Genomic DNA, 22,171 nt, shown 5'->3' on the forward strand with positions numbered 1-22,171 from the left:
AACACACCACACTGTTTTTGTGAAGACTTGTCATTCCCGCCTCGCTCTAATAATAATAATTCCAAACCCACAAGCAGTGGCTGGCTCTATTTTATAAACGTATATCTAAAGAATGAAGAATAACATATTTCCATTGCTGGTAATTTGTCTTGAGGGCTTATTATTCCTGTTGTCTCTCCAAATGAAATAACCCCCACACACACTCACACACACAACCCAACCCCACCCCCTTCCCCCACCGAGCTGAGCACTCTGTAGAAGGCGGGTCAGATCGTCCGAGTGGGAGAAATCCAGGGGCCCCGTCGGCAGTTGCGCTGAGTGAGCCGAGCTGAGAGATGCGCGTTCACTGAGCCGGAGGAAGGAGGACCGCTGCCTTTTCCGCCACTGCGCCTCACTTATTATAACCACCTCATCACTAGCCCCAGCGTCTCACCGCCCTGGGCATGCAATAATTGAACATTCAACGGCTTCCGAATGGAATTCTGTTCTGGATTATTATAATTTGCTGCGTTTATATTTGGACTTTATCTCTCCAGAATCGTCTCCCTAAAGAAAAAGGTAGGAACAGATTAGAAATAGGGCTATCATCTTTTGCACAATGTTTTATATAAATGTGTTTTATGCAAAGGTGTTGCGTTATGCTGATGTTATTCTGAAATCATTTAAGTTAGTTTGTTTTTGTCAATTTAATGTGGAATTTACACTGAGTTTGGGCAGTGATGGAGATTAAGCGCAGAAGGGTGGCTTCGATGAGTAGTTTGAAAGCTCTCAACCCGCAGTCTAACCTTCAAGAATGCGTAACTTGGTCAACTGAGCACATTTCGGGAGACCACGTTGACTTATCAGGACTGAACTGCTAACAAATGCATTTGTGGCGAATGAGTGAAAAGCGTTGAAAAGGAAAGTTTCACTTCACTGGTTCACGGCTGACAGTCACGCGCGCGACACCGCAAACACTGAAGTAGAAACTGCCAGAACTACTTGCGATTTAGAAATGGTTTCTTGGGAAGATAATCCCCGCCGCTGTTAAAAAAAAATGTCGCTTCTAATTTCATAAGCAAACGGCTTGTAAATCATGGAACAGCAGCCAGACTGCCACCGTGCGAGAAGCCGAGGGAAAGCTGCTGGAGAGATGCTGCGAGGTTGAATTAATCGATGCAGGTCTGCGGGCTGCATATCTGCTTGGTTTTCTGAGTTTTTTCATCAAGTGAAATTCACATAGTACTCTATTAGTGGATAGAAAAAATCCTAGAGACCCATAACATTGTTGGCTATTACGGTCATTTTGTGAAATTGCGCCTCTGCTTTACTGAAATATCCACCGAGGCTTTTTTTTATATATCAGAGATCACCATCATTCGAATAAAATTACTTTATTTTTCTCCAGAGATTTTTGGTCATTAAACTGACTGAAGGATATTGGGGCCTTGTATCCTCATCAAGCATCGTTATTCACGATAACGAGCAACATCTGGAGTTTTGCATAGTCTAGCTATAGATACTCAGAGGAAGACAGCATGAAATGTCAGTTATAGTGTACCCATTTTTCATAGTAGGAAAGGCCTGTTGGTGTCACACTTGGCTGTTGATGTGAAGTTGGACTTTCTCGAGGTTACTAAATTAGAGATAAAAGAAGACATGGAGCGAGCAGATATCCCCAGTGAGTAGAAAATGCTGAGGTTATCAGTTGTTTTCTATTTTTCCTGACAGCTTGGTGCGCCCTCCTTAAAACAACAACAAAAACAAACAAACAAAAAACCTTTTGTTCCTTACTGTGTCCAATCGTAAGACTAACAGGTCCAGACACACTCCGAATGCAGCACTCTCGTGTCTCCTTGTGACTGATGTCGGATTAAATCGTTCCTCCAGGCTGAAGCTTGTGATAGACAGGGAGCATAGCAGGGGGGGTCTCCTGTGTGTGATGGGGGGTGTGGGGGCCTCGGCTTCTTTACAAAACATGTCAATAAAATCTGCTGCAGCGGAACTAGAAGCCTCGATGCATCATTTAAGGCCAGTCTGTGACAGTACCCGCACAGGTCATCTCATATCCTGAACTATTTAATAATTCAATGTGTATATCCCGGAAAAAAAGTTCTTATCCTAGCAGATGTATGACAAAACAAGCTAGCTAACGTTGCCAAGAAGGGTGGATAACGTTAGGTCGCCACGATGGCCAAGCGAGTGACGTAGTTTTTAATTAGCAGACAAAAATTAAAGACAGGGTTCGCGATATGGAAACATTTTCACTTCTTAAATTTGCCAAAGTATCTTGTTAAGTTTTTTGTTTTGTTTGTTTTGTTTTTTGTTTTGCTCCCTGGAGCGAAGACAACTATGTGTGTGCCATCAGGCGTGAGGTTATAGCTGAAGGGCATCTTTCACGACATGCCTGCGAGAGAAAAGTCACATAAATATTTCGTGTAAAGTTGAGTGGTCAACACTTTAGGGCTCACTTGTCTTAGCCTACAGGACGGCTAACAGGTGGGTGAGTTTTTTTTTTTTTTTTTAGTGAAATTAGGCTTTTAGTACATGTCAAGGGTATAACTAGTGTAACTTAACATAATTATTTACGGGTGGGACATTGCCATAACCAGGCATAGGCCTACACTGCAGCTGATAAGTCTCCGTCGGTGTTCCAGTTAACAGACAGAGAACATTAGCATTGTTAGCATTCAATAAAAATCCATGGCCTTCAGGGACACCCGATACCCGAGTTGGACAGTACACACAATAAGCCACGTTAATTGAATAAAAGCCAAGCCAATTATTTCACGAACTTTCGTCTTGGGTTACATGGGCATATATGCAGCTTTGCTTGCTCAATGAACGCAGCACCTAACACACCTTTTATATCCACTCGGTGCTTTGTAGTTGGATTGACACGGCAGTGTTCGGGGTTATTTCACCACACAGAGCCTTCTAACCTCCCCGCTGTCGCACAGTCACTTTTAAGACAAAGACGATCATTCGGCCTGGCAGACCGATGTTGTCAGAGACACACACACGTGTGCACGCTCCTGCAGAGGGACACACGTGCAAGCGCACACGCAGTGCATTAGCATAGGTATCGGTTGCTAGAATTCAATAGCTTGCCTGCTGCAGCAAGATTAACTATTCAGGGCAGGTAGTTAAAGGGCCTATTGTGTTGCATGGTTCTGTGCTACTGTCATGATGGGACAATGCATTTGTCTGGTGGGCAGCCCAATGCCAAAACAATTGCAAGGGCAAGGGACTGAAAGAGTACACACACATATAGGGTTTTGCCATGTAGATCATTTGTGGCCCAGCTGAACAAATTTAAACAGAACAGTATGGGTACAGGTGTAATGTGCACAGGCAGGGTGCTAGTTGATATGTCAAAATGGTGTCTTGCAGGTTTTTGGTGTTGGAGATGATTTGAATATCGACTCAATGGAGGAAATTTGAAAGAAAGTCGATGGCCGTGGGATTCAAATGTGAAGTGGTCCCATCCTAACATCTTTATGAATAGCTGTTTATGATTGTAATCCCCAAAAGACATGCACATTAGAAGGAGGGGAGGGTGGCTGTGGCTAATTAGTCATAATTAATCAGGATACCAGCAAGTTCTGCAGATAGCAGCCCAGTGTTTGAAGCTGAACACGTGTTCAGGCTCACCTCAATGGATTTTCAGTCATGGTGAAATCAATAATAGTAGTCAACGAGATTTATTTATTTAGTTAGTTATTTTTTCACAAAATCTCTTCCCCCTGTTTGGGAATGAACTCAAGCTTTTAAAACTCTGAACGATTATTTGAGGTTAGTAATTAGTAGAAGTGGCACCCTGCATAAAATGCTTGTGAATCTGTAATGGGTGTTATTACTGGTTATTTAGTGGCATTTAATGGGCACATGAATGGATCTCTCAGTATCCCTTCAGTTATCTAAAACTATAATTTGTGTACACTCTATACTGCCTCTCCTGAATACCATTTCGGTGTGAAACAACTTCCTCGCTGCCAGTGTGATGTAACTACACACCTCTGCATCTTTTTTTGAGTTAAATTAAACTCTTTGAGATAAAAAAATAATCTGTTTTGTTGCAGCATATTTCATCATCAGATACATGCTATTATGCCCATATTTTAGATTACGAGTTTAATCGTCAGTTCTCTTACAATATCTTGCCAGTGGATGTTTCTTTTAGTTTTGCCAACTGACACTGACAAACATGTATTTCCCACCTAAATAATTGTTTTCCTGTTTGTATTTTGTCCCTGCAGGTCTGTCCAAGCTGTGTCTGAGGCTGAGTTTCAAACCATGGGGCATGAAACTGGACCATCCATGACTGTTGTGTGCTTCAATCCAGGAAGTCGCCTCAAAGAAAAATCGCAGGATGCAGCCCTGAATCACTGACAAAACACTCCAAGGATCACCTTTATCATAGCACTCTTCTTCTCCACTTTGTGTGGAAGCTGGATATTTTTCCACATATGTCTCCATAGACTTGGCTGACAAGATTAGATTTCATCCATTATCAACATTAGATCTGCTTCTGAAATAACAAAAAGATATTGCACCATCCTCTTAGACTGCAAAATATTCTATGTGGAATATAACATTCAGCAGATAAACTCCTGGAGCACAACTGTAATCAAATGTTATTATCACTTTGAGGATCTATCCCTAGTTCTACCCTCCTCTAGTGTGCCCTGTTATTCTCTACGATGAATCCAAACAGTCTGTCTGGGCATTTCCTCATGCTGCTAAGTACTGTGCTGGGCCTGAGCGTGGGCTTGGAGTTCACTGGCTCGGAAGGCCAGTGGGCTCGCTACCTGCGCTGGGACGCCAGCTCCAGAAGTGACCTGACATTTCAGTTCAAGACCTCGGAACCCGAAGGCCTGCTGCTCTACTTTGACGATGGCGGCTACTGCGACTTTCTGCTCCTCACCGTATCTGAGGGCAAGCTGCAGCTTCGCGTCAGCATTGACTGTGCCGAAACCACCATCGGCTCTGATAAAATGGTCAACGATAGCCGCTGGCACTTTGCCGCCATCAACAGGCAAAATTTGCGGACTGGCTTGGCCGTGGACGGTCGGACCAAGACGGGAGAGGTGCGGCCCCAGCGACAGTTCATGAAGATTGTTAGCGACCTCTTTCTTGGGGGGCTTCCAGGTGACATCCGAACATCCGCCATCACCCTGCCCTCTGTCCGTGAGCTACCCCCATTCAAAGGAATTATCACTGACCTGAGTTATGGGAGTAAGCTGCCCACACTAATCGACAGTCAGAGAGTACGCTTGGAGATGATGGGCCTTTGCACAGAGAACCCCTGTGAGAACGGTGGGATCTGCTCACTGGCAGATGGAGAAACCTACTGTGACTGCTCCAAAACTGGATATGTAGGTCGATACTGCACTGAAGGTAAGACTACTGGCTCCAGTGCTTTCTGTGTCAAGCACTGAATATTGATCAATGTCTTTGTAAAAAATTCAGAGTTTACTGTCAAATATAGAACTGACCTAACATTAGGTTTGCTGTATTGTATTAGTGTACACTTGAAATTGTCATATTTTCCCTTTCTGTTGGCTTGTTGCATACATATATGTTATTAAAATGATGTGATGCCATTTATGGAATGCCTTGAAAAAGGCATTGATTAAGGTCTAGCATTTACACAACGGCGTGATTTATATAAAAGCTGGAGCAGCTACACACCCATGTGATTGAATAGATGGCACTTCTCGCAGGACATAGAATCGGAATATTCCCCTGTGGGCCGTTGCTCATACAGCTTAGCACATCTTCATATTTCATGGGGGACTTAAATTGGAGGTGATGTGCTCAGTATTTCCTCTCCTTTCACAGTTATTACATTTGATGAGACTGTGGTGGATATGATATTAGCTGATGTGACTAAAATTGCAACACTGAGTTCTCCTTTTTTTTTTTTCATTAAATGTGTTCAGATTTTGCAAGGTGCGACAGGGACCTGAAGGTACACACCAGTTTGAATGAGAAACAGCTTCATCTATTTTTCCTCTGCTTTTGTGCCAAGGCCATCTCTTCTTTGGGGAGTGTAATGAGATGCAGCTCTTTGACAGAATTCTCCCTTGTTTTATCCCTAAGCCTTCAAAGCTTTAGACATAAAAAGCCTTCTTTCAGCTAATACTTGTGTATGCTCTCAAAAAGCCAGATAGCAATGATGTAATGGAGAAGTCATTTTTTAAGAGTTACCACTGGTCTGTCTTCGTCTTTCCAAGAAATCATTTTCCAGTTAATTCCAGGAATAACCTGCTTCATTTCCTCCTTTTTGATACTGGATTCTCTACATCACAATAAATCCATTTTCATATTTAGACGACACTATAACCTTGCACATTTAACTCTTTTCATCACGTGTATGGATTGTAGAAGACAACTTTGTGTGAACAGACCCATGTCAAATTTCCTCTGCTGCTGACCCACTTCCTGCCTTTCTAAATCTCACTGACGTGGTTGCGAGATGACTTGCCAGAAATCAGGGGAATGCTCACATAATGCTACTGCAACGATCGCAAGCTATTTTAAACCGCATCTAATACAGTTAGAGCTATTACACAAGCTATTATGATTTGAAATCTGAAATTTCCAATTTCTGTGAAGGGCCTTCCACTGTGTTCGCTTCTCAAATGAAGCTGTTTGGCGCTTAAACCTCGAGCGCTGGCCCGTGGCATTGTCAGAACAGCACGCGATGGGCTGGTTGAGGAGCATCCAAGCGAACTGAGTGGACTTGACCCTTTTTCGCTTCATCCCATTTGCTCACATCCTGTGTCGAAGAGTCAAGAGAAAAGGAGTAGGTGGTCCATTTGTTTGAGAGCTGATGGGGGAACTATGACATCTTTGTGTTAAAACAACCAAGGTTTCAAGGGGACACTCGCGACTCAGCCAAATAGCTGAGACAGGGAGAGAGGTTGTCATAACACAGCCTCAGGGCAGAGTAAATTCACCACTGGCCTGTTGCACCCTAATACCTCCCATGAGGTCAGCTGCCGGAGTCGAACCACCCTCTTTGGCTGCCCCTGTCTCTTTGTCTGTCTGTCTTGTTGTTCAGACACAGTCGTTCACACATGTCTTCTTTATCTTCCTGTGTTTTCAAGAGGCCAGGAGTGGAGTCATGTTAGTTCCCCAGCTGATCTGACTGCTGCTCTTTTCTGCTTCCCCATTAACTGATGTGGCTGATTGTTGATTATGCCACAGAGACCGGGAACCATAATTAGGGGGATAATGAGAACAGAGATGGCTAATTTGCCAAGAAGATGCCTGCACAAACACCGCCGTCTATTCAGATTGTCTGTCGGCAAATAGAGCACAGTTTTGTTTTTTTTTATCGTCATTTCCACATGTCCACAAGTGGCGACGTGCTTGTTGTTCAAGCAACACATGAGCACAAATTAGGTTTTCGGGGGATGTTCAGAGTGACAACACTTTTAGTGTTTGGTTTAAGTTGCATACGGACAACTGCTTAGCACACCTGTCTCTGTGGATATACTGCGATTAAGCTGTGCATTAATGAGCAACTAAAGCAATCTGTCAAACTTGTGAATATTTATATGTAACATTATTACGCAGTGTGGTCCAGGCCTCCGCAAGCATGCTCTCAAACACAGTTGCATTACACACGTTCGCACACAGGAACGCGGACAAGGCCCTTGAGCTGCTCGTTAAAATGGGCAGATGGCTGACTGACTGAGCGGAGTGGGCCTTGAAAGCATTTTGCCAGCCGTGCTCCTAATGGTAGCCCACTGGCCTAGAAGGGAAACACAAAGAGTGAGCAGAATTAACATGTGAGAGGAGAAAAGCGGGGTAAAGCCTGTTTCTGCCACCTGTGCTCGAAACCTTCCACATTCCCACAGTGTTTGCCCATTGTTGGGATATTTTATTTCAGAAGAACGCTCCCGTCGCCTGGCCCCCAGCAGCACATTCTGAATCGTTCAGTTTAGTCATAAAACACATGCCCAGTCTCCCCTCCCGCATGGGTCAGGATATTTCAGAGTGACCAACCATGTCAAAGCAATAAAATGCAGTTGGACACCACTCAGTCGTCATATCCGTCAACTTTGACAGAAAAATCCACTGCTTTTGCTGCACTTTACCATCCTTGACAAAAACTTCTACCCCCTCATTTTAGCTGTGCATATATCAGAATCATTTATGGTAATCATCTAGACATTGAGCCCCATTCTGACCGATTAACTTAGCAGCAGAGATGTTTTGTAGTCGAATACCTTTGGGTTTTTTTCCCCATTACAATGAGAATTGCATGAAGGTTGTTAAGAGCTGCAGTTAATTGTTTAATGAATATGTAAAGTGTTTCCTCTTCCAGAATCCCACACTCTGCATTTGTAATGAACAGTTTAAGGCCCCACTTGCTTGGATAAATACGCAGTAACTTGATGGAAGGCCAGTAATTGAAGGACAAGCAAACTGTTAAGCAAGTGCTGAAATGGTGCCTTCAGGCTTAGCTTTGGGGATTAATAAACAGACATGGGAAAAAAATGACAGTTACAATAATCTTACTGTAAAAAGTAGGTCAGGGAGAAAAAAAAAAAAGAGAAAAAATGGCGCAGGGACTTGCCTGATCCTAGTGTAGAGGGCATTTGTGTCTAGTGCCCAAGCTGAAAATTATGTTTGGATTTGAGTGGTGAAGCTGCTGGTAAAATAGAGCAGGGGATTATGCTCGGACCACATGTCCTCCGCGGCACATTGGCTCGTTCTGAGCGCTGCTGCATCTAGAGAAAGGCTTTTAATCTACATGGGAAACCAAGCAATTTCAACATGCAAGCAGTATCCGCGCATTTGCTGGGTGCAAGCATTTGCGCTGTCAGAAAAAAAAAGTGTGTACCTGCTGATTCAGGCACAATAAATCCAGCAGTTCCAAGCCTCCAGTTCTTGAAAGCTGGAACTGCACTGCTGTCCGTCAGTTGGCCGCGGCCTCCCCCCCCCCACTTCCATGCTGCGTCCTTCCCTTTCCTCTGCCAATGTCATCCTTCTTATGTGGGAGGAGAAGTAGCATCCATTTTAGACTCCCTAAAGGAGACAGGAGAGAATCCAACCTCACCAGGACCAGCTGCTTCTCCAGACTTTTCTTGCCTGCCTCTCCTCTCCGATGGTATTCCTGCCCTCTGCTGAGTGTGTTAGATTTAACATTAAACGACAACTTTGTAGTGCCAAGGAGAGGGAAAAAAACCAAACATGAAACACGGAAAAGCCCTTCCTACATCCAGTGCTGGGAAACAGGCCAGTCCTCTATGTAGCCTGGACAAAAATCAAGGCGCAGCACCAAGTCAAATTAGTGTCTGGTTTTATGTCCTGAGAACTGACACTCAAAACTTCTAATCTAATCTGTGGTACTGTGATTTACATTTGTTTAATTTGCCTCTCGTCAGTTCTTGATGCTCCTTAGAAACTCTCAGTATAAACTCCTGAATATTACTTTTACTTCAAGACTGATACCCTCGACTAATGCTGGACACACTTGGGACTCACCTCGCTAAATTGCACTGCCACGTGTGACCTGTGCCATCGACGGGTCGGACCCTGGTGAAGATACGTGCAGCAAGCAATGGAGCTTAATGCGTTGCTATTTTTGGTTGCCTTGGCATTTCTTGAACTGCACCAGTAATCCCACAGTGAGCATTCCCCTGAGAAACCACGAGTTTGGGCCTGCAGTATAGAAAATATTCGTTTGGTGGGTTCACGGGGCCAGAATTAGCGGTGGAGGAGTTTAAACATGGGTCTGAGAAATAGCATCCTGAGATCCACAAACCTCACAACACCATAAATCCTCGTGGGTGTGGATTTATGTATATTTTCAAAGTGTGTGAGGGACTCTGTGTGATACAGGGTGTGGAATATTATGTTACTGTGAGATATTTCAAAATGTGAAACGGTTGTTTGCCAAAGGACTTGTGTGTCAATCTGGCTCCCTGAGAGGACGGGACAGATGAAATTTTCGGTGTTTCTTTCCACAGGGATTTCTTCGGAGGTTGTTGTTTTAACCAGGCATGTCAAGGCGCATCTCTTTGCCCCTTACATGACAGCTCAAAGATTAGAAGTGTGGTATGTTTTGCATGTTAGATCCACATGCAAAAGCAGCTGTAGTGTGTCGCTAATGCAACGCCTCTCTCTGCTTTCTCTCTTTTCCCATGACCCTCTCCACAGCAGTCCAGAGAAAACCAGGTAAGTCTCTGAGGAGTTAGTTGTTACTGCAGTGAAATCGTAGCAACAAATCATCTAATTTTATATGAATTATTCACCCTGGAAAGAAAGGAATAAAACAAAAATAATAAGGTACCAGTAATCTGATTAGAACATTTAGAGTTACCATGTATGCAGTAAACCATTTCCAGAGCTACTTTATACACAGGGTTGCTGTCATTATTAATCATTTCTGTATTTCAATAGAAAGCTTTTTGATGCATTTGGGAAAGCTTTGATTTTAGTGTGTTAGCCATGGTTTGCCATCACGCAAAGCATGCACGGTGACAATACAACTGTGGTATTGGTGTGTTGTTCTCACTTTTTCCTCTGTTCCCGTCTGTTTGATTTTTCTCTTCAAGGCCTCGCACACCTGAAGGCAGAACAAGGTACTCTCTTCTTTCTCTGTCTGGATCTCTAATTTTTTTTGGTGCCTCATCTTTCGGCTTGGTCTCGGGGCGTAAATCTACACTGTGTGCTGTCTCTACCTGTCCGTGCACATTCGTGTGTTGCTTCCACTGCTGCAGCAGAGGAGAGGGGGCAGGCCATTGTGTTCGTTAGCGGGGAGGGGGTGCATGGCAGCATGGCATGTCCCACATCTCACCTCCATCCCTTTCTGTCTTCGATGTGTTTCCTCAGCCTTACTACTCCCAGGTTTCTTTGTATTACATAATTGTGTGCTAGTCGCGGTTCTGCAGCAAATATGCAGTGACACAGTCCCCTCTGGGATTGGATGGGGGTTGGGGGACAGAGGCGGGCAGGGGGAAGAGGAAACTGGTTGAATTTAGGGAGACAGCCTTAAGAATAAAGAACAAAACATGTCAACATAGAGTGGTTTACATCATAAAAGTATCTCCAAGAATATACAAATAGTGTCATTGATGTCGAGATGGTGGATGGACGGGCCAATCAGACTTCTTTCTAAAACCATTGCCATGATTTTACTCTAACAGCAATTCAGTGTCAGGTTTTCTAATCCAAAACCAAAGTTTACCATTGTCACAAGCCTTCGCTGATCTAAAAGAAACCATAGTAACAACATTTGACAATGGCTTTCGTCATGTGATCTTCTTTAGCTCAGTTGTCATTGAACTGTAGTTCAACAGATAAAAATTCCACAAAAAGTAACCTTTGCGAAAACAGCCTGTCCAAGGGCCCAGCCACTCCAGCAGTTTAAATAGTTCAATTTTGAACATACTTCATAGCTTGCCTGGAAGATGGGAAAAAGGTGCACAGATTTATTATAATGTGTGCAAACACAAATAGAAATACAGTCTATAAGGCGAAAACCCAAGTTTGTACAATTCTAACAAGTTTGGAAAACAATATTTGGTATGAGCACCTTTATTCTTCAACACAGCCTGAACCCTCTTAAAGAAGCTTTCTTGTCATTTCTTTAAGTAGTCCTCAGGAATAGTTCTCCAGGCTTCTTAAAGGTCGTCCCAAAGCTCTTCTTTGGATGTTGGCTGCCCAACAGTTGATGGATCAACTGAAGGGACAGTTGCATAGCTCAGGTTCAGTGGGAGATCTTTGCTGAATCATTTTCAGTTTTTTAAGTACATCCCTTTCAGATACTGTTCATCTGCTGCAGATAGTTTTTAAGGCCGAGTGCTTCTTCTCTTGACAGATTTATAAAGATTTTCACTAGTAGCTCTTTGGGAATCACCTTGACTGTACATCAATACTTTTGATATTTTATTTCTGTCCACCTATGTTATCTTTGGAACTTTCCAAAGAAATCGGAGTGGTATGTCTATGCGAAAGGCTGCTAGTCACAAAGCGCCTAAAGATAAACTTTCAAACTGCTTCTACGCTAAGTTGTCTGATATGTGTAAACACATCACTGATTCATCCTTTGAGTTAGATGCCCTTTGTAATGCTTTAATGAATAATAGGTCAGTGTTAAGTGGCTTAAGAAAACAAAAACAAACAAATAAAAAAAAACATATTCCTCTGAAAATAGTAAGGTGTAAGTGCTGAATGGAAAATGAGTGAAAAAGTAGCCAAAACTTTTAAAAGACCTTCAGAAAGCCTGGAGAACTTTTGCTTAAGACCACTTTGAAAGGTTACAGCAAACTCTTGCTGCTTGAAAACAAAGTGTAAAGAAATGATGGTTGGCTCAAGGTCTTTTGGACCGTACTGTTAATTATTTAGTTTGAACAGAACCCCAACCTTCCAACTCCCCTGTGATTGTATAATTAATGTCTGCTGAGCTATTTTATAAGGGCTGTTGCAAAGCTTTTTTTTTTAAATCTCCCTCCCTAAATACTAAGCACAGTCACATTTTTGTTCTTCTTTTGGGCTTTGCTTCAGTCAAAACTGGCCACATCAAATCTGAGCCACTCCATTACCCGAAGAGGTCACCAGTAATACTTATTTCAAGTCCGAACAGCAAGAGAACTGGAAGCAATAAGAAAAGTTGAAATTAGTGAGGCTTGTTGTGTTTGTTGTGCACTTCTCCCACTTCTTTCTCCATCTGCATGATTGTCAACATTTTGCATGCAAGTGTTATTTGTCAGTATACAGATCTGATGTAGACAACAGTGGCTTATCCCTACTTTTTACTTTCTTTCCTCTGGCGCTCTGCCTGTCGATGACACTCTTTATCTCCACGGATCCTCTCCAAAAACTGTAGGTAGAAACAAAGGTACAGCAATCCTGTTTTTCCCTCTTGTACTCTTGTCAGAGCTGCCAGAGTGTGTGTGCGTGCGTGTTTGTGTGTGTGAGTCATCAGCTTGCATCTGTATGTCCAATTCATGCTAGTGCTGGTTAATCATGTTTTATGTCTGTTCATTATGAGAATTCGTACGCTCATTTGTGTGTTTGGGAGTAGAAGTGAAATCAGGGGACTTGATGCTTTTCCAGCTAACGAGCACCCACATTTGCTGTTGCATGAAGAAGGTGAATGATTGAACGGAGAGTGGGTGAAAAACAGTGTCAGTACTGAAGACTAAATAATTTGTTTTCATGAATTTTCAATCACGATGTAAAGTGATGAGAATAACCCTTGAAATGGATTATTTATTGTCTTTTCAAATAGATATTAATAATAGACGTGTGAAGATGCTCTCATGTTGTGACAGTGGAGTTTCTTGCTGAGGAAGAGCTGACTGGTGAATTTGATCTTATGTTTGGCTTCATGTAAATGAGGCCATTGGGTACTGTGACAATGCTCTCATTATTTTAACAAAACCGTGTTATGCACATCTGCTTTGGTTGTCAGCAACTATGTTTGTCATTGATATTTGGTGTGTACATGCACCTGCTTTAGTTTGATTCGACCTGATGTCATTTTAAAGAAAGCTGTGCTTTTTTCTGACTGGCTTCTATGGCGCGTTGGGCTGGTCGAACCTCCCCGTTTCTGTTGCTCAGCCTGGCATTGTGGCAGTCATTGCATGGTACAATGATAACATGTCAATTTAGAAACAAAAGGTTTGTGATTTAAAGGTTAAATATACTATTTTTTCTCTATTAATGGTGCTGCAAACAGCTATTTGCTATGTGGAGATATCCAGCCGTCCGTGCCAATTAGTAGTTCTTGTTGTGCAGTGGGGGCGATCTCTCGGTATGTTTCTCACTGAGTAAACCAGCTTCTTTGGCCAGCAAGCCTTTCATAAAAAGAGGGATAAGACCAGAGTCAGTGTTGCTCTGGTTTTCCTGACATAAAAATCCTCGCTGTGCTCCATGTTAGGCTTCTTTTTCAGTCTTGGCTATGTTTGCTTTGGTCTGAAATTTGTTCTACAAGACCCAGCAGAGGGTATACATCCAGTAAAATGTAAATTTTTTAGCCTGTAGTTATCTCATTTACCAACCGTTTTCTCACTCTCAACTCATTGCATAGTGACCTTTGGTCAGGTGCATCGGGTTTGAACGCAGAGGGTACCCTCAAAGGGTTTCTTTTGCACGAGCAGATTCCCAAGCTGTTGACCTAACTGTCACGGAACAAGTCACCATTTCAGTGTGAAGGATGATAACCAAGCTTTTGACAATTTAAATTTATTTTTTTGAACATCTAACCGTGGTGTTAGACCCCCCCCCCCCCCACACACACACACACACACTCACACAAACACACACACCCCACCCCACTTTGCTCCTCTCCAAACTCCTTATGTGATCTGTTGCTCATAACCCAACACTGGAATGTTTTTTTTTTTATTGGTTACTGTTTACTGCTGGAACCACAAGTGCATCACTTGCCGCTGCAGAAGAGTAACTATCAATATGCAGTTATGTTTTTGCCTACCCCTTGAAAGAGAGAAAAGAAAAGAAGTCCTCAATAAGACCTTGCCTACAAACATAATGTCAGGGACAAAGACTGAGGCAAAAACTGTGCTAAGTCAGCACCCTCCTCAGAAAATAACTCTATTTGGTGCCAGTGCAGACAGTGTGTTGTCAGGGCATTGCTCTTTTTTGGGGTGAGGCACAGTGGTTGACATAGGATAAGTTAAATGCAGTGAATTAACTTAGCCCATTACTGAAAGGATCATTTAGATAATCAATATGCTATAAATGAGATAAAATGAATATGTAAGATCTGATCGTCGGGCAACTGGTGTGTAAAATCAGGGTTTAATACACGGCTTCTGCCCTCTCTGTGCAAGTCTGTGGGGGGGGGGTTCTCAGGGTGTTCTACTTTCCTTAAGCTATCCAAGGACATGCGGATCAAATGGACTGCATTGGGACTCAAAGTTAAGCTAAGGTGCAAATGTTATTGATTGTTTCTGTGTCTTTATTTACAGAATAAGAATGAATAGCAGGATCAACGTTGTGTGTATTGGTTCAAAACTTTTTCGGCCTTATGAGAGGTCATTCTAAAACACATCCACATGCAAACAAAGCCAGGGTTCGGATTTCATAACTTATTACATAACTTTTTATTGTGAAATACCATGACGTCATGTTTAAAAACGAGGACATGCCGTACAGCTGGTCCCTGCACAATTAGATCCATGTCTCTTTAGTCATGTGTGTATGTGTGTGTTTGTGTGTGCGCACTGTAAATGGCACAGTATTCAGAGGGCACAGTAAGGAGACTGGGGGGAGCAGACTAGAGACGAGACCCGAGGGAAGAGAAATGCTAGAGTGGGGTTGAAGGCAAAGGAGAGAGAAAGACAGAAGGAAAATTGATAGCTGCAGATGAAGAGGTCAGGCGAGCATGTTGGTGTTATTAGGGCATATATTTCAAATGAAAAACAGGGAGCACCTTGTCAATTGTGTTCATAAATCTGTGGCCAAAACTTCAAGATAGTTCTGAACCATGTTTGGAGAAAGTTTTAGTTCTTAGCAATCAAAGAGGGCTCGATTGTCCAGAGATGCAACGTTCTTTTGATGCATAGCTGTGACGGTATCTCAAACTTATTTATAAGCCATGGCAGTGGACCAGGGACTGTGCTCCAGTTAGCAATGTTGCTCCAGTTAGCAACACGGTGCACTTCAGCCTGCAGATGTTTTCAAGTGGTTGTGCTTTGATGTATCCAGCTCACAGAAATCTGTGTTTGAGATATCACTTATTCTCCTGGACAAATTGCAAATGTGCAAATTGCACAGTTTGATTTTCTGAATTTGACATCTCTGATCCGTAGGGGAAAAAAATAGCCAAAAGCAAAAAATAAGACAGACCAGTGAAATGCAGTAATCATGGCGAGTCCAAAGACCAATTAAGAAAAAAATCTAACATTGTTATTCTTCTGGAGACCACAACACACGTATAATCTCAACCTTTCTCAGCCACAAACATATATATTCCCAATATTTCTCTTAGAATGAATGTTTTCTGGTGTCTAAGGTGTGTGTACACACGGTGTTCATTAGGGTGTATGGCATCTGTCTCCATGAGTGTGTGACCCTGTGCATGTGCTTGTGTGTGTTCAACAGGTGCCGACCTGGATGGTTAAATGAGGACAAATTTTGTGTATTTCATGTATCTACATGACAAATAAATAAAGACTTCACTTTAAAAAAATGTGACAAAAGCTCAATGTAGCAGAAAATTTAAAGGCGGACACCTTACCTTTCTTCATTTTACAACGTGTCCGTACATGTGATGATAGTGATGATAATAAACCCTGAATGAATTTGACGTGAAAGCACGGGAGTGATGAAATATTGGTTAAACTTTGCGGCAATGCAGCCCGGATAATTGAAATCCTTGTTGACATGCCTCATCAAATTTTGAGCGTCTTGATTACACATAATTGTAATTGTTTTTGATAGTATAATGTGTTCCCCGTTATTAGAGCGAGTGAAAGTTGTTCCCTGTAATTGGACTGACTCCGTACTGTAGACGCTACAGAAATAGAGATCTTATTCTGCGATAGAAACGTATGACAATGAGAGCTGCCTTGCTTGTCCCCATTGCCATGTGGGCCACTTTAGAGCAGTGAGGGGGCACAGGATGGAAGAACTGGAGGGAGGGAGTGAGTAGTTGAGTCCAAGTCTAATCCCTCTGCATGAAGGCTTAGGACTCAGAACTTACTCTCCACTTCTGGAGTCACTCTCCCTAATTATCCCCTCAAAGTCTTGCCGCAAAGTTCCCACAGACAAGATTTGAGCTTTCTGCCTCTGTGGCACTTATTCTGTTCCTCCCTCCCTCCCTCCTTTTCTCCGTATATCTATATATTTTCCCTCCCTGCCTGTCACCCCTTCCCTGACTTCTTTTCTCTCACTATCCCTCTCTCCCTTTCCCATTCATCTCTGTCCGCCTCAGTATTCTAGCTGCATGCAGCCTTCCTCACTTACTCTCTCCTCCTCCGTCCTCTTTCTTGTTTCTCCAGTTCAAAGTAGTGAGGACATCGTGAGCCTCACATCACAGTCAGGCTCAAGAAAGGAGTGTGCAGCGCCTGTCCACAGATACTGCCAGGCTTCAGTGGGATTTATGGACAGCTCGGTCCACACTCCTCTTAGCTTTAAGTTAGTTTGCTACGCTTGGCCAGTACTACACTGGAGCCATCTCAGTAACTTTTTGACAGTTTACAAAGTTTTTTTTTTTCTGTGTTCTTACACAATTTCTACAAGAACATAATATACCATACCAACAACAATAGTGAGCGGTCATATATTATTCATCAGGTTTGATGCTGGTATGAAACTGCCATGTTTCAGTGTCAGTATTGCATGCTTTTGCATTGTTTGATAAGCCAATTCGGGGAAATGATTCAATTGCTGAATTTCCGGGGAATTTATATGTGTTGTTGTTTTAAAACATAACAGTGGAAGATGATAAAACATTGTCAAGATTTGGTGAGAGTTCACTCATAAAACAGAGGCTGCCGGTGTTTTGAGAAGAGGCACTTGCTATCCGGCGTGTAATAATGTGACCTAAGTTCAATCTTTTACAGACTTGAGTGGAGGTTCCCAAGTCAGTGTTGTGAGGGGCTGAGGAGTGCAGGTGTGAAACGTCTGGGCATGGGGATTGAGCATGGTTCTTTAACACCTAACCCTAACCATTAACAATAGAGAGGGAAGTCAAGGGAAGTATAGAACTCAAGTAAGAGAGAAGTAGAAAAGTGAAATTAGATCGCAAGTGAGAGCGAAGTAGAGAAGTGAAATTGTTATGTTTATGCATTTGGCAGATGCTTTTATCCAAAGCAACTTATAGGTAGGCAGATAGGGTAAGGGGGTCTTGCCTAAGGACCCCTACTGAACCTAGGTTTCCCACATGAAAGGTGGCAATCATACCACTACACTATCCAGTCCTATTGTGGAAATTAATGTGGAAATTGTGCGAGAGGGATCTCAAACTCACTGTTTCTTGCCTTGGAGTCGGCGGACTAAAGCCTCGGTCTAACCCTATGTCCTCTTTATGTTTGTGACCAAATCGACAGTGTCGAATGTGTACGTGTAGCAGGACATTAGACGTCATGGAGGACGTAGCGAGATGTCCAGCATTGGCATCATCAGATGTTGACGTCGTAAGATGTTAAACATCCATTTCGAAAGGAAATTTGTCCCTTTATCTACTGCTTTGAATCTGATCCGTGTTTTTGTGAAGAAAAGTTGTTCTTGGGGTGTTTTGATATTTTGATTTCCATGTCAGCTGACCCATTTGCATTTCTGAATTTGTGAACAGTTTGCTAAGATAACTGAGGTGCTGACGGTCGGAAAGTTGATGTAACTGCTCACGAAGCTTTGAGGTTAACTGTAATGAGAGGCCAAAAGGTTTAGTTTCAACAGAGTCAATTTGTTACCGATGTCATAAACTGCCACTTTACAGAATAAAGCAGAAGAATTTCATTAATTTTTTTTCCTTCATCCAAATGCGGTCCTTCACCTACTGACACATGATAACATGTTAAAAAATAAAGCATCTGTCCTTGTATCGCATGAGGCGGGGACAGGCACCATGTCGTCATTATTTGCCTCCGTGCAGTGTCACAGAAGCAGTGGGTTTTTTATCCTGTTACGCCTCAGACATTGGATTTCGAAGCACCAGCTGGCGCTCATTGGCCTTGGTGAGTGTTGGCCGTTCTTTTGATAAACAGCTATTAATGGCCAGACGCTCACCCTGAAACTGAGTTTAAGTTTGTCTCTCCTCATTACTGAGTCTAAAAGTACACCACAAGGTGAATTTCAAAGTTGTTCGAAAAGGATTTCAGAACTGACCGACTGAAGCCTTGAAATGTGAGATTTAAATACAGACCGTTTCCTCTATGCTCATGGGTTTCCTCCTACGATTCACTGTTTCAGAAAGGAGGTTGATTGGCTGGTGGAAATTCTCATGCTGGCAACCCCAGTTCCACCACACAAAGATGTTGCCAGAAGATAAGTTGTTTGAAGCTGTGATTGATTCTGTTTATGGTTCCAAACACTCTTATTGAAGTAGATTTTTACATCGGCATCATTATATATGGTTATGAGTTATAATGGCATATGGATTAAGTTTTCCTTTGACTTTCTCTGCATTTATCTCAATCTATATTCAGTCATTTCCTGTTTTCATTTTTTCCCCCTCACTCTTGTTCTATTCTGTTATTTACTCTCTTTAGTTCTCCACTGAGTTTGCATTATTCTCTTGTGTTATTTCTCCTCTCTCTTGTCCCCTTTCTCCGAGCCATTTCCTGCCTTTATGGTTCCCCAAACAATGAGCAGAGGTTCAGAGAACACTGTCAATACACATTTCCTACCCTGGCACCAAGTCCCTGATGCCAGCCTGATGATTGGTAACGTTCCTCTCTTTCTCTTTCCTTTTCACTCTCTTTTGGCCTCGCGCTCTCTTCTCTCCTCTCCCTCTGCTGTCTCTCTCTCTCTCTGTGCAGCTGACCTCTAGGATCAACCGAGCAAAACTGATTCCCTCTTTTTCACGGATCATGAGTGCGTCAGTGGTTACACAACACACAGATAGAGAGAGGAAGAGAACATGTGAATATGTGACTGACAGATTTGTCCATCTTTATTTCTGTGGCAGCTCACCACCATAAAAAATAACGCTCTTGGTTAAACTTCTCTCCGTCGACTAGATATTAAAGATGTTAACACGAAATATTCAGCGTAGTAACTATCGTTATCGGCTGGGTAAGCATAAAATGTACATGGTCCACATTCTGCGATATATAGAAAATCTCCTGAGACATAATCTACATTTGCATAGTGACTGAAAGAGAAGCTGGTTGAAACATTCTGACTGTAACTCCCAGTTTTTTCATTGGTCAGAGTGTTGCAGCTATAAGTAAATGTTACGTAGAGGTTCTTTAATAAACGTGCCAATTATATTTGTATTTCTAGAGAAAAACGGTCATAGCATAGTAGTATAGTATTTGTACATATTAGGCGGAAATCTCAAGAATGCTGTGTTTTGTTTGTGAAGCGCCTGAGACCCTGTGAGTAGGATTTATGTAAAAAACTAGGTTAAGATGTGGCTTGCAGGGCTGTATTGTGAGTGTCTAAGTATGAGCGCAGGAAGGCTCAGGAATATGCGGGAGCGAGTGCGTTTGTGCAGAGGGCTGACGTGTGTAGATGTGATGGCTGCAGCCAAGCAAAGATGTTCACACCAGGGAGAAAGTAAACAAACATGGCAGCAGAATGCTTTGAAATGCAGTGACCACTGTTAAAGAATGCTGTTTTTTTCTCTATTCTCTCCTAATTTAATTAATCCCTTTCGTTTCCGTTTGTCTCTCCAGTATTTTTGTTTCTTTTTTCATATCTTTTGGTCTGTTGAATGATCAGCAACTGCGAGGGGTTGTATCTTTTCTCCTTGTGAGACGATTCAATTCGTATCCAGAACAGATGATGCTATTCAGGATACGATTCAGGGACAAAGTTTGAAACATATTGATTCAGTGTGAATAGATTTGATACCGCAGCTTTTAACATTTCATTCATTTTCATTTCTGAAAAAAAAACCTTTGTTTAAATGCGGCCCTGGTTAGCCATACACAGTTTGTAGATTTGATTAAAAAAGAAGAGAATCACAAGTATTTTTGGTGCTTCCTAACATAGAAAAAATACAAATTATTTTTAAGTTCTTCTAAAATGATATTCTTTACTTTTAATGTACAAGTCGGGGTCAAATTTTCTCTGAAATACAGCCTTGTTGGTAACATTTACTGCATTTCCAATGCATGTATTATGTCACCAAGCACTCTGTCACTGTCAGACACACCGTTGGATTGTAAATCTGAAGCAATAAATAGGCAATGGATACTATAATAACCTTCGACCTCACCTAGTTGTGGTTGGACTTAGCTGTGTTGTGGGTGGATCTGGGCGGAGCATTGGCTGGCAGGCTGACACTCTGTGTGCAAATGCCGCTCACGTGCAGGCGTCGCGATGGTGCAAACCCATTCTGATGTATTACTTTGATATTGACGTGAATATCCTGCTTGAGCTCTGCAACCTGCAGCAGAACCTAATCCAACTGGTTTTAAAATGCAATATCAGGCCTTTGACCGGTTTATAGCACATTTAGCTTGATACAGGTGTCCCTTAACAGATGTCATTACAGCTTCGACATTGAAATCGAATATACATGTGGCTGCTTCTGCATTATGTTTATGTATTTAGCAGACGCTTTTATCCAAAGCGACTTACAAATCAAGATATAACAAGCTATACAAAAAGCTAACAATAAACTACATAGAAGAAACCCACTAGTCCGACTCTGTCAGAGGTGACAGAGTAGAGATAGGGTGCAGGCATAGAAGGAAGTGCAGAAAGATAAAGTGCAAAGATAGAGGGGGTAGGGAAGTACAAGGTAAGTGCTAGGATAGCAGATGCTCTCTCAAGAGCTGGGTTTTCAAGAGCTTCTTGAAGATAGACAGGGACGCCCCTGTTCTGGTAGCGCTCGGTAGGTCATTCCACCATCGTGGGACACATGAAAAGAGTTTGGATTGTCTTTGGCGTGGTGTAGGCACTGCTAGACGACAATCCTGGGACGAACGGAGGGACGGAGTTGTGACATAAGCCTTTGCAAGAGCATTCAAGTAGATGGGAGCCGTTCCATTAAGCACTTTGTAGGCTAACATCAGTGACTTGAATTTGATGCGGGCGGCTAAGGGTAGCTAGTGGAGTTCAATGAACAGAGGGGTGACGTGTGTTCTTTTAGGCTGACCGAAGACCAGACGATCCGCCGCGTTCTGGACCATCTGCAACGGTTTCATAGTACAGGCTGGGAGACCAGTTAGGAGAGCATTGCAGTAGTCAAGGCGGGAGATGACCATGGCCTGCACCAGGAGTTGGGTGGCATGTTGGGTTAGGTATGATGATGAGTTAGATCTTTCTTATGTTTAGTAATGCAAAGCGGCATGAACGAGCAACCGAGCTAACGTGTTCTTTGAAGGTTAGTTGGTCATCAATCATGACACCCAAGTTTCTAGCAACCTTTGAGCAATTAAACTTGACTCATAGAAGTGCAACGCACAGCCAACACTGGTGAACTATGCTGATATGAGCTTTTATGCTAGTCCTCTGGTGTGCCAGGAGGTGAGTAACCGTCGATATAGACTGTGCACCACCATCAATGGACTGGACAGGAAAGATC

The 22,171-nt window shown here is 42.6% G+C and overlaps 1 protein-coding gene across 1 annotated transcript in view; it reads left to right on the plus strand.

Moving 5' to 3' along the window:
• Positions 1-331: 331 nt before the first annotated feature.
• nrxn3b (neurexin 3b) overlaps positions 332-22,171 on the plus strand; it is a 279,140-nt gene continuing 257,300 nt past the window's right edge. Inside the window, exons 1-5 of the mRNA XM_072362420.1 lie at positions 332-558; positions 4,239-5,379; positions 10,159-10,176; positions 10,557-10,583; positions 12,830-12,841. Of these exons, the coding sequence (XP_072218521.1) occupies positions 4,683-5,379; positions 10,159-10,176; positions 10,557-10,583; positions 12,830-12,841 (754 nt within the window). The 5' untranslated portion in view covers positions 332-558; positions 4,239-4,682. The remainder of the gene's footprint in view (positions 559-4,238; positions 5,380-10,158; positions 10,177-10,556; positions 10,584-12,829; positions 12,842-22,171) is intronic.

This window comes from Leuresthes tenuis, unplaced genomic scaffold (genome assembly GCF_036924035.1).
Source record: "Leuresthes tenuis unplaced genomic scaffold, fLeuTen1.0.hap1 SCAF_13, whole genome shotgun sequence".
NCBI lineage: Eukaryota > Metazoa > Chordata > Actinopteri > Atheriniformes > Atherinopsidae > Leuresthes > Leuresthes tenuis.